The sequence below is a fragment of the Sebastes umbrosus genome, chromosome 12 (assembly GCF_015220745.1).
Source record: "Sebastes umbrosus isolate fSebUmb1 chromosome 12, fSebUmb1.pri, whole genome shotgun sequence".
In the NCBI taxonomy this organism is placed as follows: Eukaryota; Metazoa; Chordata; class Actinopteri; order Perciformes; family Sebastidae; genus Sebastes; species Sebastes umbrosus.
Window position 1 is genome coordinate 19,106,882 of NC_051280.1, and position 18,812 is coordinate 19,125,693.

At 43.2% G+C, this 18,812-nt stretch overlaps 1 protein-coding gene across 2 annotated transcripts in view; it reads right to left on the reverse strand.

Annotated features, from left to right (window-relative positions):
- Positions 1–518: 518 nt before the first annotated feature.
- The window catches only part of nyap2b (neuronal tyrosine-phosphorylated phosphoinositide-3-kinase adaptor 2b), a 30,811-nt gene continuing 12,517 nt past the window's right edge, over positions 519–18,812 (reverse strand). For both annotated transcript variants that reach the window (XM_037787254.1, XM_037787253.1), the window contains 5 exons: positions 16,264–16,580; positions 9,155–10,231; positions 3,960–5,282; positions 3,760–3,863; positions 519–2,902 (listed from right to left, as the gene is read on the reverse strand). In XM_037787254.1, coding sequence (XP_037643182.1) covers positions 2,606–2,902; positions 3,760–3,863; positions 3,960–5,282; positions 9,155–10,231; positions 16,264–16,580 — 3,118 coding nt within the window. In that variant the 3' untranslated portion in view covers positions 519–2,605. The remainder of the gene's footprint in view (positions 2,903–3,759; positions 3,864–3,959; positions 5,283–9,154; positions 10,232–16,263; positions 16,581–18,812) is intronic.

The following is an 18,812-nucleotide window of genomic DNA, read 5'->3' on the forward strand; positions in this document are numbered from 1 at the left end:
CACAATATGATAATATATTGATTCTTTGGACAGCAATATGATATTTGTTGATATCACAAAGTCTGCCAGGATATGATTTAAATTTGATTCAATTCAGGGGCCTGCGATCGATATGAGACGATATCATATGCCCATTTGACACAATCATGATTATATCAACACACAAAAAGCAACTAAAGTATGATTTGACAGTTTTTACTAGGCTCTGTAGGAAGGAGGTGCGCTTGGATGGAAATTGTGACACAGACCAGCTAAGGGAATTTCAAAATAAAGGTGTATTTTAAAGATGATGATGTGTATCAATGTTTTCTCTTTGCATCGACAATATTGGATCGTTGATCATAGTATCGATATATCGATCCCGATCGATGTATTGTTACACCCCTTCTAAACTGTGCTCCTCAATTGTTTAAAAAGTTTCAACACTACTAGTCATTCAGAGTTCAGTTGGAAAAACAACAACCTACATGCAAAAATCCCAAGATGGGGAGAAAATGAATAATTTCAACAGGATGCTGTTTTCCATAGCGGGTTTCAAGTTCATATTTATTTATTTCTCTCAACAGAACCCAAGTGACAATCAGAATACAGTACTTTTTTTCCTCAAACATATTTTTTCCTTTTCTTTTTTTATTACGCAAAACAAGAGAACACTCAGTGCAATAAGACAGAGGACTCTGACGGTGCGGTGCTCTCTCTACCTTTTCACAGTGCACGTTTTTATACACACAAAAAGATTGTACATCATCGTTATTACATTTCCAACCTCCACCCACCAAACATCATGGATAGGGCAAAGTGAATGTCTTAAAACAATCATTTTTAAAGATTCAACTTGCATACAGTGTAGCTTGGCACACAGACACAAACACACACACACACACACACACACACACACATACACACACAGCTCTCTCCCTCACACACACATACAGGTACAACACAGAGGGATCTCTGTAGAGTTGATTCTCACCAGTGAGGGGGTTACTGCACTTGCACTCTGAGGGCTAGCTCATTTGTCAAACCCACACTATTTTGGCAATGTCGACATTGCATTTTAATGTGCTAAAGAGAACCAATTTCGGTGATGTAAGTAGGAGGTTGAGGTAGAGGGAGAGAGCGGGGGGAGAGGGACATGTATGTAATCAGCCTGATTAAATGTGATGGAATATGATGGGTAGTGCAGATTTCTTTTCTTCTTCTTTTTTTTACAAAGCCTCAAAGATTTGTAGGCCGTTGTGCAACCCCTGTCTGCTTGACTGGGTAGAGCTGTTGCCATGTTATAGGTCCTAAAACGATTTGATCTCTAAAAACGGTTGCCAGCCAATTGAATTGGGAATATTGTCAACCAGAGGCAACCAATCACAGGTGACTCAGCCAGCCTCCTGAGGCTAACCCTCCCCGCCAATAAATTAAAAACTTAACATGGCACAGCTATCTTTTGTTTAATATTTTCAAAAATATATATATAAGCATAATCTTGAATCTTAAGCAAGTGCATATGGCTATTATAATCTGCAGTAAAATTAAGAAATGTTCTAAAAGCTCAGGTGTTGATTGTACGCGGGCCGGTCGTTGGCATTAAGTATTTACACTGGTGCTCGCAGTGTGCGTGGCGAAGTAAGGGCGCTAGTACTCGCCGGCTATTGCCACCAACCCCATTTCAAATAACCAACCATCCAAAGTGCAACCACACCCATATCTCGCTTCAACAGGCTTTGGCTGGTTTTTGGAAATTATACTGTTCATAATGTATGTTCTAATTTGCTACCTCCCCAACCCACCCTCATAATGTATCTTAGAAAACAGCGTTTCACGCTTTCTTTCTCTAGTCCTCTACGACATGCCAGCCAACAGGTTTTTCCTATATAAAACGATTCAATCGCTTCAAAAGGCTTCGACGTCGTGACTACACAGCTTCTTACTGTAATATACAAACTGAAGCACACAGAGTTTCCTGTTTTCTGTTCTAGGACCAACTGTCGCACATTCTAGAACATACTGTACTGGACCAGGCATGGAGGGCGCTGGGATCTAAAGCACGTTGACTCCTCAACTTACAATACAACAGTGAAAATGTAAAGTATATATAGACAGAATTGAGTAGTCCATTCAGTTTTAGTGCTTTCTGAGCACAACAAAAAAGTCGGGCATAAGAAAATTATGCTACTACAGTACAAGTATTGATAGATTATGCTTTTCAAATGTAAAATAACCAAACAAAAGTAACATAAAAACAAACATTAGATTGCATCTACATCTACTATACATCATTTAAGCTGCTTTTTAATCCCCATCTCATTTAGAAAATATCTATTCATCAAATATCTATTCTACTAATTATATTACAAGAATCCAGTCACAGGAAATAGAAAAATATCAAATATCACCAGTGATGATAAGAAAACATGACAACCTGAACGAGCAGAAATATTGCTATGGTAACCACCATTGTCCTTTTGACATCAGCGAGTATCATACCCCCTGGTGCTCTTATTGGCTGTCCTGACACCCCTGATGTTGCAGGGAAGAATCAGCCCAGAGGAAAGAGGGAGTGGGTAACTGGGGGTTGTGTGGCAGGGAGGTGTTAAGTGTGCTGTTACTGTCAGATGGCCGTGTCCCAGAATACGGTTTTCTGTGTAGGGTAAGGGGGAGGACGGATCTTTTTGGCCCCGTTGCTTTTCCCCCAGGGTGGGAGGACAGATGCACTTTCTTGCTTGCACTGACTCCGCTCCTGGTGCCTGTCCTCGCTCTTGTCCGGAGGAGGAGGAGGAGGAGGCCTCTCCAGAGATCTCTGAAGGTGCGGATGTTGTCTGGAGCGGATCTCCATGCAGAGGGTGCGTTTCCTCTCGATCTGTTCCAGCATGGTGGTGTCTCCACAGATCCATGGCATCTGGGGCATCTGAGGGACAGAGTCAATGCATCAAGTGAAGTGAAAACAGCTCAACTTTAAAGTTAGTTGCACACTTTAAAAACCCCTGAAACATGTCTCTTAAAGGAACAGTTTGTAACATTTCAGGGGATCTATTAGCAGAAATGGAATATAATATTCATAACTATGTTTTCATTAGTGTATAATCACCTGAAACTAAGAATTGTCCACAGTAGCCCAGAACGGACAAACCAAACACTGGCTCTAGAGAGAGCCTTTTTAAGTTTTTTCATTACCTGAAGGCCACCGTAGTTCTCCAACACGCTTGTGAAACTGCGGTAACGTGAATCCCAGAATGCAAAACCGTTGGACTGACAGCCACGTCTGACTTTCGCTGCTCCTAAAGTAGTGTTATTATGGTAAGGCCAACGGCGTTACCATGGTTTTGCACTCGGCGGCTCACGTTACCGCAGTCTTGGAAAGGGAGGAGTGAGCGGAGGGGTACTCAGCTGGTTGCAATCTGCAACCACACCAATAGATGCTGCCAAATCCTACACACTGTTCCTTTAAGTATTTCTCTATAATAACTAACATGAACTAATTATTCATGACTAAATAAGCAACACCCAGAGTAAAAAAAAACACGAGTATCATTTATTGAGAGTTTAAGACAGAGTAGTTTGATAAGATTTAAATGACAGTATCCAAACAACCCATCGACTCTCATCAGATTAAATTTAGCTAAATCCTGTTTAGTGCACACAAGGACATGACATCACTTTTTTCTAAAATAGCCCAGCCCAATTCAAACCAGTGAGAAGAGCACAGAGAAAAAAAAAGAATTACAGAAATGTCTAAAAATAATAAAACCAAGCAAATGTGCATACCTGACTTTGATGTGCCTCTGCTGCTTTCCTTTGTGGAGTTCCCAATGGGGAGGGGTTAGCCGGCGTGGAAGGTGAACGGCCATACTTAGGTGCTGCTTTCAGATCTACAAAGGGAGGGGAAATAACATGTTTGGTCATATATGCAAAGGTTATATGATCAATTCTACATGCTCTTATGAATTTGAGGTTTTAACCCTCACCGTTTCCTGTTCCCATGCTCATCGGTGGGCTACCAGATGATCTCCCGTGGTGAGTAGGTGTCGTTGTGGACGAATGCTGCCCTGATGCTGTGCTGCCGTTCCTCTCCTGTGCTTTCGATTGGTCTGTGCTGTAATTCGCTCTGTTGTCTCGTCTGGGCGTGCCATCTGATCTGTATCCTGAGCCAGAAGGGCTCTTGGTGCTTTTGACATCATGATGATGCTGCTCTGAGCCATTCAGACTCCTGTCTTTGCTGTCCCGTCTCACTTCGAGTCCAGTTCTGCTCAGATCTTTACTGTCCTGCCTGGGCAGAGGAGGAGGAGGGAGATCTCCCCCGTTGTGGCAGCTCCGATCTCTCCCCTCGTGCTTGGATTCAGAGCTGTAGCCGACCTTGTCCTTGCTGTTGCTGCTTCTGGGTGTTTCCTGTCGGGGTAGGATCTCAGGCGGCTGGTCTATTCTACCTTCATGTCTGTGTTCCATGTCATTTCTTGCTCTTTCTTTGACATCTTGTTGGGGTAACAAATCAGGACGGAGCTCTTTGCTATCGTGCCTATATTCTGCTCCAGTTCTAGCTCTGTCTTTGCTCTCTTGTCGGGGGAGAAGCTCAGGCGGCCTGTCTCTGCTTTCATGCTTAGAGTCCATGCCGTTGCTGGCTCTCTCTTTGCTATCCTGTCGCGGTAAGAGCTCAGGTGGCTGATCCAGCAGTCTCTCCCTGCTTTCATGTCTACCGTCTACACCGTTTCTTGCCCTTTCCTTGTTGTCTTGTCTCGGTAACAGCTCAGGTGGCTGATCTAGCAGTCTGTCTCTGTCTTTGCTGTCCTGTCTCAACAAAGCCTCCATTCCATGTCCCCCGCCCCGATCTTTGCTGTCTCTCCTGAGCATCAGATCACCGTTACTAAGCCCTCTGTCCTTGGAGTCTCTTCTTATCACTGGGATGGGTTCTACACTGCTGCAGCTCTGGTCCCTGCTATTCCTGCGAACAGGTGGCGCGTCTGCACCGCTATAAGTACGGTCTTTACTGTTGCGTCTGTGGGGAAGTGGCTCTACATTGCTGCTCCCTCTTTCTTTATCTTTGTCTCTGTCTCTGTCTCTGTCTTTGTCTTTATCTTTGTCTTTGTCTTTGTCTCTGACTTTGTCTCTGTCTTTGTCTCTGTCTTTGTCTTTGTCTTTGTCCTTGTCTCTGTCTTTGTCTCTGTCTCTCCGGTGAGAGGACTCTTTGCTGTGGCGATCCTTGGAGTCTCGCTTGGACTCCTTGCTGTGGCCGTGGCTGTGGCGCTCCTTGCCTTCACGCTTGGACTCGCTGTGAGACTTGCTTTTGGACTCGGCTGCAAAAAAAATCAGAAGACAAACACTTAAATGATTGTAACCATCAAGCTTATTCTGCTGTAATTGATAATGCATTGAAAGTATTCAGAATAAATGGTTTAAATTAGGGCTGTCGAAGTTAACGCTATAATAACGCGTTAACGCAAATTTGTTTAAACGCCACTAATTTCTTTAATGCATTAGCGCGTCTTGCGGTTTTTAGGTTTGTACTAGGCTCTGTTTTAAAGCTAGAGTGAAGATAGTGGTATCATATGATAACTAGAAAAACACAAGGATCCCATTGGTACCAACCATGTCATACTCGTTTGTCGTGAAGGAGGTTATATATCGGTCCAAACTTACGCTAAATTTTGGCGAGGAAAAACTGGCATGGCCATTTTCAAAGGGGTCCCTTGACCTCTGACCTCAAGATATGTGAATGAAAATGGGTTATATGGGTACCCACGAGTCTCCCCTTTACAGACATGCCCACTTTATGATAATCACATGCAGTTTTGGGCAAGTCATAATCAAGTCAGCACACTGACACACTGACAGCTGTTGTTGCCTGTTGGGCTTGAGTTTGCCATGTTATGATTTGATCATATTTATCATGCTAAATGCAGTACCTGTGAGGGTTTCTGGACAATATTTATCATTGTTTTGTGTTGTTAATTAATTTCCAATAATAAATATAATCATACATTTGCATAAAGCAAGCATATTTGCCCACTCCCATGTTGATAAGAGTATTAAATACTTGACAAATCTCCCCTTAAGGTACATTTTGAACAGCTAAAAAAAATAATTGTGAATAACTATGGACAATCACGCGATTAATATTCGATTGACAGCCCTAGTTTAAATATGAATTGTCAATTACATATATGAGAGAAAAAAAGCAGAAAATACTGTTTTTCTGTTTCAAGTTTCTGCACTACCATCATATATCCTCTAGGTGTCACTCACTACTCACTGAGGCAGCTGCAGTAAACCACTGGAGTTAGACGAGTCAATATGTGGGCTAACAGGCATACACACTATCATTATCTATTTTACAGTTTTTTGCAGTTCGATCAATTCAAATTACAAATAAATATTGTATTATTTCATTGTACTTTTCTTTCACCCTAAAATATACAAAATAATACAGGATAGTACCGTACAATAACCACGGTTACCAATATAAAACATAGTCTAAAACATTAACCACTGCCATCGGATGTCTCTGTGTTTAATTTTCCAATTTCTTTGTGTACAACTACATTGTGTGCTCTGTCTCTTCTTTAGCACATGCATATAATATGCAAGCTTGTTTGCATAGAAAATGCTAATATGAGACGGTACTGTATGTATGTCACTGATTCAAGGCTCAATAAAGACATTATAGATCATCGCTGCACAAATAAAAATATACGTGCATGATTGCTTTCCATGTAGGCTGTACCTCTATATATAGTTTCTATATGGGCTTTAACATACAGTACCATGCACAAGCGTCCCTTGTCATGTTATGTGTCATACATGGCTTTTTAGTGTGTGTGTGTGTGTGTGCGTATATGAGAGGGAGTGTGGCGATTAACCAGTTGGTAAGTGGGTCAGACTAGCTGTTGCTGCCTCTATCGCCTCAGAAAGGGAGAGAGAGAGAGAAAAAAAAAAATCAACCTCAGACTGCGTGTCTTTGCAGCCACAGCAACACACAAACACACACACACACACAACCTGTCAGTCCTTTAGCACCATGTGGCGCTTGTACACAGGTGTTGGAATAAATAAAATAAATAATTCAGAAAGACCTGTCAGCAGAGCCCTCCCCCCGATGTATAGAAAGCATATGCAAACGGTTTACAAACCATATGGGGCTACAGAACAAAATACTGTCAAAGGGCTCATTGGTAAGATATCACTGGGACTTCCTGGCACCTGAACGCACCCCTTGACAATCTAACCATCACTTAATGTAAGCCAGTAATTTCGACAGATACAGTATACTCAAGTGCATAGAAATCACAGGATTATGCGCACCAATTGGCATATGCATACACCAAACGGAGGACGAATTTATCAGTGAAGTGTTAATAGCAAAAAAAAACTAAATCGTCTCAGCTTCCACTATTCCCGTCTGCTCAGCTATCACAGCTACCCGATTGGCTCAATCGTGAGTAGAGCATGTGCTGATTGGACAGAAAGGAGAATCTGAAATCCTCTGATCAGGTGCAGATTTGAGTTCCCATCAGGAGCTCATTGCTCGGTTGTAGACCGGCATGCCCTGAGCTGTGATTGGCTGCGTTACCCATGAGGACGGAATCTGCAAATAAGAAACAGGGATTTCTACTCCCTCCACTGTTGCTATGTTGTAGTTGCTACGAGCGTCGAGTAAGGATGGATGTGTGGACTCTTTGTAGTTCTTTTATGATTTATGTATAAAATGCGCTTGAATAAATTCCTGTTTTGAAGCATTTGATGAAGGTTTTTAGTTCATTTTTTAAATTCTTTCACATTGCACAGCTCAGCTCTGAGGATTTATACGTCAACTATAGGGTTAAAATTTCACCTCAAACCTCACTCTAAATCATTAGATGCTCTATATTAATTTATTAGTGACCCTTTTCAAATAATGCATGACATGCCTCTACATGAACTACACTATCCTTCATGCATTTATGAAACACCCTCTTGCTTATTTAGTTTAGTTTACTGCCTGCAGTCATCAACCTTTCAATAATTTGCATTCGATTTCAAAATATACAGGTTTAACATGGCTGTCTTAAAGAGGACCTATTATGCTTTTGTGCTTTTTCCCCCTTTTCTTTAGGGTGTTAAATAGTTCTTTGTGCATGTAAAAGGTCTGTAAAGTTACAAAGCCCAAAGTCCATGCCGAAGGGAGTTGCTCAGAAACACTGCTCCTGAACTGCCTGAAACGCCTTGATTGAAGTCCTGCCTTTTCTTCCATAACGTGGTGATGTCACCAAGTAACACATTTGATAAATATCTGCCTAGCAGCTAGTTTGACGTGCCCTCAAACAAAGCTAGCTAGAGCGGAGCTGGAGCAGAGTCCGAAGAGCTGGGTTCGGTTGACCAATCACAACAGAGTGGGCCAGTTGACAGCTAGTAGAAACCAAAAATACAAGTATGCACCTGAATATGAACATAATAGGTCCTATTTAACAAAAAATAATAATGTTTGCATTAGGCATGAGAACGAGAATTTGCGACTGACTGAAAATACTGCTGGCACCAGACTCGCAATATGACACCATATGATGATGTGAGCATAAGTGATTTATTGTTTATGCATCTTTTTTGTAAACTTTAAGCAACTTGTGCACTTACATCATTATGAGCAAATAATGTTTAATTTTGTCATTGAGTGTGGCATTGCTATCTGTATTTAAACATGATGTTTACATATTTAAAAGTAATGCTGCCTGATGGCCTAATGCCATGAGTAGGTTTGAGGGACCTGCTGTCCGCTTTAGTCTCTAATCCCCTCAGATTAAATCATACGATCTGTATCAGACTTGGCTCGCCGGGCCCTAGATTAATGGAGGGTTGCAGAGAGCGCCACAAACATCATGCGTGGTGCTGTAAAAGTGGTGCATTCTCTGCACAGCCTCCTAATTTAGCAGGGTTAAACTCGTGAACCCAAAGCAAGGATGAATTACACTGATTAGGGAACTGAAGACTACATATTTGTGTTTGTTCCAGAGTTTACTGCAGCCAAAGCGTTCAGACACTGACACCGGGTATCAAGTATAAAAGGAGATGGCGTTATAAGCTGTCTACGCTCTTCAGGAATCAAAGAGACAGAAATAAATATGAGCTGCTGTGTTTGTGCCCTTTGCTTCACTACGTTCCAAAATTAGGAGACAAATGTGTGAAAATGACTCACTCTCTCCGGGCTCTTTAGACTTCCTGCCACTGGCGTTTTTCTTCAGCATGTTCCTGCCAGTCGTGAACAGGTTGGTTAGTTCGTCCAGTGGACTGGTGGGCGTCCGTGAACGCCCCGTTGACACGTTCTGCATAGAGCCGTGGAGTCGACCACCGCCGTCTTGAGGTGGCGAGCCTTTGCCGTGAGGGGTGGCAGAGGCGCTCCGTGGCAGACCCCCGGGGAATGGCATCGGAGCGTCAAAGGGAGGCGTACGCATGAGGCTGAGAGGGGTGAGGCAGCGGCCCATGCTGACTGGCGATGGGCAAGCAGAGTGGCTGCGCTGATAGGAGGATGAGGAGGAGGATTTGTAGAGGGTGCAGGGCAGAGGAGGCGCAGAGGAGCGCCCAGAGACGGTGAGGGTCGGGGTGGCGGTGAGCTCCCTGCGGATGTGTGCAGAGGAGGGTGGCTCGGAGGAGGATGTTGGAGATTTGCTGTAGGATTGGTTCTCCAGCATGGGTAATTTGGCTACATCTAGAGGGGTGAGGGGAGACTCGTCTGAGTTGGGCGAGCACTGGGCCGGCGCCGGTGGGAACACCAGCAGCGGAGGCCGGTGGGTGAGTAAATTGGGAAAGGGCGCAGGAATGTCACAGAGTGGAATGTTTCGAGGTGTGGAGCAGCGACTGAGAGGTTCGGGGTCATAGGGCGCCGGGGTGGGGCACGCGGAGCGACATCCCACGGGGTCGGTGCGGTACTCCATGTCATCCAGAGCTGGGTACTTCATCTCCTCGTACACAGACTCTCCCGGCTCCTCATCCTCACTCTTCAGCGGTTCTCGTGGTCCGACATCAATCCCGCCCATCTCTATGTAGACAGGTTCGTCTTCACAGTCGTCCGTAGGGCTCTCGTCACTCTGCGGAGACGAGGCGTTGCGTTCGCAGGGGGAGGTGACGTGGTGGAGGGGTCTGGAGGGGCAAATCCCGCTGCCTCCGTGGCTCTTGATGTAGGACTCATCGAAGGAAACACTCAGTTGTGTGTTGGGGTTCCTCTTGGGTTTTGGCGGCGGCACCCTCCTGCAGTCCTCGCTGCATCCTTGAGCTCCTAAAGGACAGAGAGAAAAAAAGTCTAAACACAAATCCATTGGAAAGAATCACCTTCACAATACCCGACATCAGAAATTATGTTGTATATTAATTGTTTTTTCTAGTTTATTAATTATAATTGTGCGTCATTCTGACTGATATTTTGTTGTGGTATGAGACATGACATAACGTTGTCCCACTTTTCTTCTGTTGCTGCTTTCTGCACAGCTGTCATAAACAATGCAATACAGAATTGGACAAAAATCTATTTTTGCGAGAAATATGAATCATTAAACAGGACATAACATGAAAAAAAAAGTTTTTCAGTGCTTGTGCATATATAGTTGAGTATATGGAGTGCCTTCCAATGCACAAACTGTGTAATAAGACAACCCAGTCAGTTTTTTGTGGGCTGCCTGGATCAGAAAACATGTGATTCAAGAAGCCATTCAGATTTGGCTCCCCTTCCTATGTCACATGCAGGCTCCTTATAGAATATATCTCCCCCCCATCTGAGATTCAACGACCTGCAGAGCCGGAGAGCCTATAGTATGTAAGAATACAGATGTTTTAGATTCATATTTATATTGATAAAAAAATCCTTCATTTAATAAAATATACACAATTTCAATTTAATAAAAGGCTAGAAACATAGACTATTATTTTATTAATGTTGGCCGCCTTGATGGGAGTTTAGCGATCTCTGTCCATCATAGATGTTTACCTGTTGCCCCTTGTTTGTTTGTAACATGTTCTACTTTTAATTGCCCTTGTCTGTTTTTGACATGCTTTGTTTTATAATTTTGTACCATTGTAAATAAAGATTAAATAAAATAAAAATAAATATAAAGAGAACGCCGCCTTTATATACAGTCTATGGTCTGTACGTCTAACTGTGGTTCTGGTACTGGTGCATGCGTACGTCTAAAACTGTGGGTCTCTCCGTTCTGCAGGGCGATGATATTGCCCCATCGGAGTATCTCAACATTAAAGCATGTAGACATGTTCTAGTAGAAGCCCAAAGTACGAGTAGGAACCTGGAAATGAGCATGATATGTCCCCTTTAAGTTAATCATTATCATTAATATAAAGCCTGGGTCACATGTAGGTCAACGTGAATAGCTGAGAGCAATATCTTGAGTCAGATATGTGGGAATGGTTGAGGCATATGCATGTTTCTAGGTCACGTATACGGCAGTGGAGCAGTATGTGAGTATAGTATCTGGGTCACACACGCTGTGGAACTTCTTTCTGATAGTGGTGACGTAGGATTGCAGCGTGAATCTCGTTAGATGTGGTGCAGTGAGGCTGATGGTACAGCGCTCACGTCGACCAGATACTACAGTACAGTGCGGTCCTAATGCTAGTTTACTCACAGCAGGCAGTGCTCTTTACTACCGAGTTGCACACAGTGTATTTCTAGGTCAGACGCTGAGATGTTTGGATAGGAGTGTCCTGTTCTCTGATAGGCAGGGGGAGATAAGTGTAGTTAAGAGCTGGACCATGTCTGAAATCTTAAAACTGCAGATTTTACACCTTTAATAATTCAGATGCCAGATGGTTCAGACACACGCATGCATACTTCCCGTAGCTGTATGACTCACCACCATCCCTACATGCGCGCACACACGCACGCGCTGCACATGCCTACACATTCAGAAAGGGAAATTAGGACAGGCATGTACACATTCTATACCATGCAAACTATGAAGTCAATCCTTCCAGTAAATGGGAGTGTAACTGTGTGTGGGTGTCTGTCCTTGTTTTATGTTGCATTTGAATTTATAGCTCAGCTTTGCAGGGAATTAGATAGACGGGTATTGATAGATAGGCTAGAGTCTTTTATTTAAATTGAGAACATAATTAGAGAGAAAGCAATGAATTGCTGGCTTAAAGCTGAAGTAGGCAAGATGGAGCAAATATGATTAAAAAAGAGTTATTTTTTATAAAACGGAATCCTGACAGTAGTGCATGAGACAGGTAATCTGAAAGAAAATCATGTGCCTCGGTGTGCTCTGGTGCTCCTAATGGCATCTGCAAGATTTCACAGTCCGGAGGAAAACAACCAATCAGAGCCGAACTGGAGCCTGCTGTCTCTGAGCAGCTGTCAATCACTCGCAAACTCCGATCCAATGGTCAAACTAGGCAGCGCTGATCAAATATGAATCAATATTCTGTTAATGTGATGCCTATTTCTCGCCTCAAATGTTTTCAGAAACATCTTGTAGCGTACTGTTTAGCTGTAAAATGAGAAAGTTTCTGACCCGGCAGACATGTTAAGATCAGTTGAGGAAATACCAAGCACCGCTCACCAGCCGGAGCACACTTTTTCCATTTGATCGGAGTTCACAAGTGATTGACAGCTGCCTCCGTTGAATGAACGGCCAATAGGAACGCTCTCTCTCTGAAATGACCTGTGATTGGCCAAAGTCTCCCGTCACTAGATTTTCTAAAGCCTGAAAACAGAGCCATGAGGAGGTGCAGAAGTCTAGTTCTCTCTCAGAACACTTGAATTACAATATGCTGAAAGGTTATTATGGAATTTTTGCCAAATAATGACAAAAATATTCAGCCTACTGCAGGTTTAAGGCAAATCAGAACTGTGATCTCTTTTAACTTGACATGTTGCACAATGTATTTTGTCTTTTTCTACTTGTGTATTGTATATTTGTATCTGTTGTCTATTGTATCTGTATATTGTACCTGCCTAGGGACTCAGGATGTAAATTATCATTCTTGCTAACTCCTGCATGTTTACATCTTGTATTTTGTACCATTCCAGCAGCTAAATCCAACTAAACTTTGTAATGTATCCAGGTTGATGTTGATGATGCTAATATGAACTGAGGATGAAACAGGCCTTCTGGTTCCATTTTCTCCCCATTTATAAGGTGTTAATAGAAGATTTGGTTCAACCCAGATGTGTTCCTGGTATGTGTTTAATTGGACTGATACGACACTCACATTCTTGTGTACTCTCTCTCTCTCGTTTTCTTTGTGTTTGTATGTGCAACCAAATGCATTATTACACTGACAGGTTTGCACGGTGGATCTGTTTCAGCACCGATGGTGACTCTGTCCCTCCGAGCATCTCTTACTCCCTGTCCCTTCTCCTCTCCTCTCCTGTCCTCTCTCCATTGCTCCCTCTTCTCCCCCTCCCCCCTGAAGCGGATGTGTTTACCCGCAAACCCCCCTCCCCCCTCCCTCTCCTCCCGGGGAAAACGAATCTAGGTCAATCGCTCCTCCTGAATGAATTCTACTCTGACAGGCTCCTCCTCTTCCCGCTACAGCGCCAGCTACAGAGCACGCAACCCTCCCCTCTGCCAGGGACACCCCCACACTCTCGCTCCGATTGGCTCCGACGCCTCAGACTTCAGCATCTCTGGAGCCCCATTGGCTCGAGCTGCTCAGTGATTCTGTGATTGGCTGGGCTGCAGGGGGTCTTGTTTCTGCGGGATGGTTGCCGTGGTGCCCAGGAAGATCTGTGTGCACATAGAGAGATCCCCACCAATCTGAGCCAGGCTGGGCGACTCCCCAAACATCACGTTGGCGACGGAGCATCCAAAATGAAATGGAGTCAAAGCTTCCTGCAACCTCTAAATCACAGCCACCTGCCTCAAAGACTATTATTATACTCTAAATGTCAGTTTTTCTTTGTGCTCAGCATATGTACTGTTTCTAATAAAACTGTTTAGCGGTGTGCACTTGTTACAGCAGTGATTGTGTCTGAGGGAAACATTACTTTTGCTCAATTAATTCCGCTCCTATTCATTAAAGCTTTTCTCACACTGAGTTGATGTACTATAATTATGCCCTCTTTTTCATCCATGGCCTAACAGGCATATTGTGTTTATTTTGCTTCAGAAAACTGACTGAAATTGCTGCAGGGTGCTTCTTCTGGATCCCGATCAAGACATCTCTAGATTTTGGCCTTGCCAGTTTTAACTGGGGGGAAAATAGTTTGGCCTTTGTTGGTAATTTGCCTTGTAGAAATATATAAGTAAGTCAGTTTTAAATGAGGTTATAGGACTGTCAAGACACTTCTGCCTTCTTTCTGTGCGCTGAGAACAACTTTGACAACTGACTGTGCGATAACCAATAATCTTCTGTAGCCAGCACTATCTACTAGGGTGAAGTTACTGGAGCTTCAACTATATATACAGAATGTGTTACTATGTTAATGATGTCAGGACATTACTCTCTGCAAGAGAAACTGGGACAGTATTTAAAGCCTGGGAAACCTACTGAGTGAAAGTGGATATAGTGGATAGTGGATATATAACTGATGATGCACAAGCAAAGATAAGCCAACATTATTACATCCGCCAAGGCCAAAGGCCTTGTGCCAAGGAGGTTATGTTTTCACTGTTGTTGGTTTGTTTGTTTGACTGTCTGTTAGCAGGATTTCTCCAAAAGTATGTGATGGATTTGAATGAAATTTTTTGGAGGTGTGGATGAACAATCCATTACATTTTGGTGGCGATCCGGATCATGATCGAGCAAAGAGATAAGTGCTGCTGGCCGTCCGCGGTGAGAAAGAAAAAAAGCGGTAGATGACGGGATGAGAGACAACGTAGTGTAACGTTAAACACACATAACAAGGCTGCTGAATGAGAGAGGCATCCGCCGTTACGTTACACGGAAACACATCGTGTTAATAATAAGCCGACCACCTCACGGTACCGCCAGCTGTGAGCTGTGATCTGTTTTTAAAGTCAGGCATCTTGCAGAGGTCTGTGCTCTCCAAGTGCCATCCTAGTTTAATATATAAATTTGTTTCTGCTGTAAAAAAAAGAACCTGCCCCATCTCCTTTTACTCTTCAAGAGTCTCAAAATAGAATGTCCATTTAAGGAACAGTGTGTAATATTTTGGGAGATCTATTAGCATGAATGGAATATAATATTCATGACTATGTTTTCATCAGTGTATAATCACCTGAAACTAAGTTTCGTTGTGCTTTTGTTAGCTTAGAATGAGCCAATCGTATCTACATAAGGACCAGGACCTCTTCACAGAGTCCGCCATGTTGCTTTGCCATGTTTCTACAGTAGCCCAGAATGGACAAACCAAAACACTGTCTCTAGAGAGAGCCTTTCACGTTAGCTGCAGGCCACTGTCATTCTCCAACATGCTTGTGAAACTGCGGTAACGTGACACACAGAGTGCAAAACCGTGGTACCGCTAGCCGCCGTCTGACTTCTGTTGTTCGTAAAGTAGTGTTATTATGGTAAAGATGGCCTCTGAGCGAGGTGAACGGCGTTAAAGCAGTTTTCCACACGGCGGTTCACGTTACCGCAGTTTTGGAAAGGGAGGAGTACTCAGTTGGTTGCAATATGCAAACACACCACTAGATGCCGCCAAATCCTACACACTCTCCCTTTATATTTCTGAATAAACAAAGTCTGCCACAAAACAATGCATTACTAGGAGAGTATATATTCCAAAGCCCAGAGGTTTGAAACAGCACGAAATATTCATCACATTATGATACTTTCATGTTGGTATATACGATTCTGAATGTTATTCTATCTGATTTACATATTGGGCAAAGGAAAATATATGGACAAGCTGTATATTTGTTTATCTGACAGAAACATGCAGTAAAAGAGCACAATGAAAAGTCAAATAAAGTTCCAACTTATCCATAATCTTCCAACCTTTCTTTACAGATTTTGGCATCCACAATTGCTCTAGCCTGTGAACTTAATTATTCTAAAATATGTGTACATTGCTCCACTGTCATTCAAGCATACTAAGGAAGGATTTTTCAAACTGTGCCCAGACTAGTGAGTGCAGTGCAGCACAAATGTTGAAGTACAGGTCATCACATTTTTATTGTTGTCTATTCTCGCGCACCTCAAATGTGTGAACTACGGTTTCACTCCGTTGTACTTATAGCTTTAACATCAATTTGCCACAATGGTACTTAGACTGAAGTATGCAGTGAATAGATGTCATGTCATTGTAGGAGAAACAGGATTGAGGAGGGCACTGCAGAGAGCAGCTATATATAGCGCAGCAGTTTGGTGTGAAGTGCCATCACCACTCACCGTCACATCTCTCCCCGCGGCAGGTGGACGTGGGACTGTGGTCCACCGCCTCAGACGACATGCTCAGCTTGGTGGCCGGGTCCCTCCTGGGCTTGGGCGGGGGTTGCTTCCTAGAGGTCGGGCTCCCTACTTCCTCCTCACCTCCGCCCCCGCTGTTCCCACCGCCGACGGAGTGGAGGGACTGAGAGCGCACGGAGAAGCCCTGCCCACAGGCGAGGGCATGCGGGTGGGGCATGGGCATGCGTTCTTGGGGGTCCGGCATGGTAATGGAGCCCATACGTAAGTGCTTGCCTTCGGTTGCAATGTCCTCACCTGTCCTAAAACAGAAAGCAAAGAAGACAGAGAGAGAGAGAGGGTAAAGAAAGGGTCAAGAGAACAGAAATATATGTGTAAATATGAGTAATAGAAACATGATATCTGATGCAAAGGAATGAAACAATCTAAAATGCATTAAATGTCATATTAGTTTACATTATTGGGGCTGAATTTAACAGACAAATCTTCACACATCATCCCCTGGAAGCTGTTATTGTCAGGAGACAGCAAAAACAACACATACCCCGACATGCAGAGTCTCCATTTGTGTGAGCATACAGTATGTGTGTGTGTGAATTTCATTCTGTGCAAGTGGCTCAAACGATGAGAGCGCTAAGTTGACAATAACATGCGTGTTAGTGCCACTGAAAACAGGGTCTCTCTTTCAGGGCAAAGCATTGATTTGAGTTTAACCCTGGATATGACTGTCGCTGCTCACACAACCACACATGACACCATGGAAGTCCCCCCGCCTGTACACAATCAATCCCTATAAATGGATGATTGGCCTGAATGGAGCGTTAATGATGTCTGAGTGGTGTGTGGTAATGGGGGAAAGGAGGGCTGTGTGTGTGTGTGTATGTGTGTGTATTGCAGAGTAAATGAGCTCAAGATCCGATTTTGTTCATGTACAAAAGACATGACAAGTATGTAATCCGCACACACTTGATCTCTGCAGTTGATGTATTTATTTATTCCCAAATCACAGTCATAAATAAGCTTAATGTCAGAGATTTAAATGTTTAAACAAATGGCATGTGTGGCTTCACAAATCTCTATCCTGTGTGTGCACGCATGTGGGAGTGTATGTAATGTATGCGTGTGTGTTCGTGACCCCTCAGTGTGTGACTTTGCTGACTCTGACTCCCTCACGGCCAGCTGCTGAACAGAAGGTGCTTGGTGGGGTGGGTTCATTGGTCAGGGGCTTAACTTTTGCCTAGCAACAGGGTACCCATAGAAACCAGACACAAAACCAGCTACTGCCTGCACGTAAATAATAAAGCACACGTGCACATCATGCGCACATCATAACCACGTCACGTTTTGTTTAAAGATGATGATACAAGAGAAAAGGTGCCTGCTGCAACCTGTAGAGCCACATTGACGGTGGTATTTGAAAGAAAGCAAATGGGGGAAAGTAAAGATCAAATCACATGTTTAGTGGTTAATAATGCATATTCTGTATAAAATATTGAGCATCCATTTTTGGGCTAAAATGTTTCTGAAAGGGGCAAAAGATCTAAGGTTTGATAAAACACTCTCCAGCTACCCAAAGATAGAGGCGGTCTTCCCAAAGGAGTACTGAAGGAGTACTTTTGTACTACTCAGCTGAGACCTGTTTATTGTTGGTGCGAGCCAGAATTTGGAGCAAAGTGGAAAGACAAAAAGACGTAAACCAATATCCAAATAAAAATATGATTGGATATTGGAGGAAATATACAAGAAACTAAAAATGAATATGGATTCAATAACACTACTCACATTAGATTTGTGGTTGAACATGTGAGAGGTGCTCAATATGAGATTGGGAGCTTTTATATTGCCTCTGCACGGCTCTCAACATGGTGACAACTGAGCTGGCGGCTTGCAGCTAACGGTGCTAACAGAGCTAACAGTGCAAACAACGGTAACAGTGCTAACACTGTTAACCTGGGGAGGAACCAGAGGGTGGGTGCTACGCTTCAACGACGTCACCGTCGGTCGGGACTGTGTTATCAGCGGTAACCGCCATATTAGAGCAGTGTAGAGTAGCGGCCGTGAGCTAGCCAGTGGGGCACACTCACATGCACTAACATGCACTAAAAGGCTTGCGTGGCCGACCCGGCGATGTCAACAAAGCACAGAGAAGCTCTGATTACAACACACCAGAGAGAGAGCAACTTCAATCTCTACTCAGGTAGACATTACTCCTCTATATATTTACATAGCAAATAGTTGTTTGCTGCTATATTAATGCTCTGAATGTCATATAGATAACCTTTAAAAAATGTATAAAAGAAAGATACAAATATATTAAAATCGGTATCTTACGATAGTAATTTCAAACCAGCTCAATATGACCAAGGATTTAAGTAATGGACAGCAAAAAAAATAACCGCTTTGTGTGTTTTGGGAAAAGAAGAACTGGAGAGTTTTCAAAATCTGAGAGAAATATATAATCTGGGGACACATGTTTTCAACAGATACCTTCAACTAAGGGACAGAAAAGAAAAATAAAATAAAATAAATCAAAG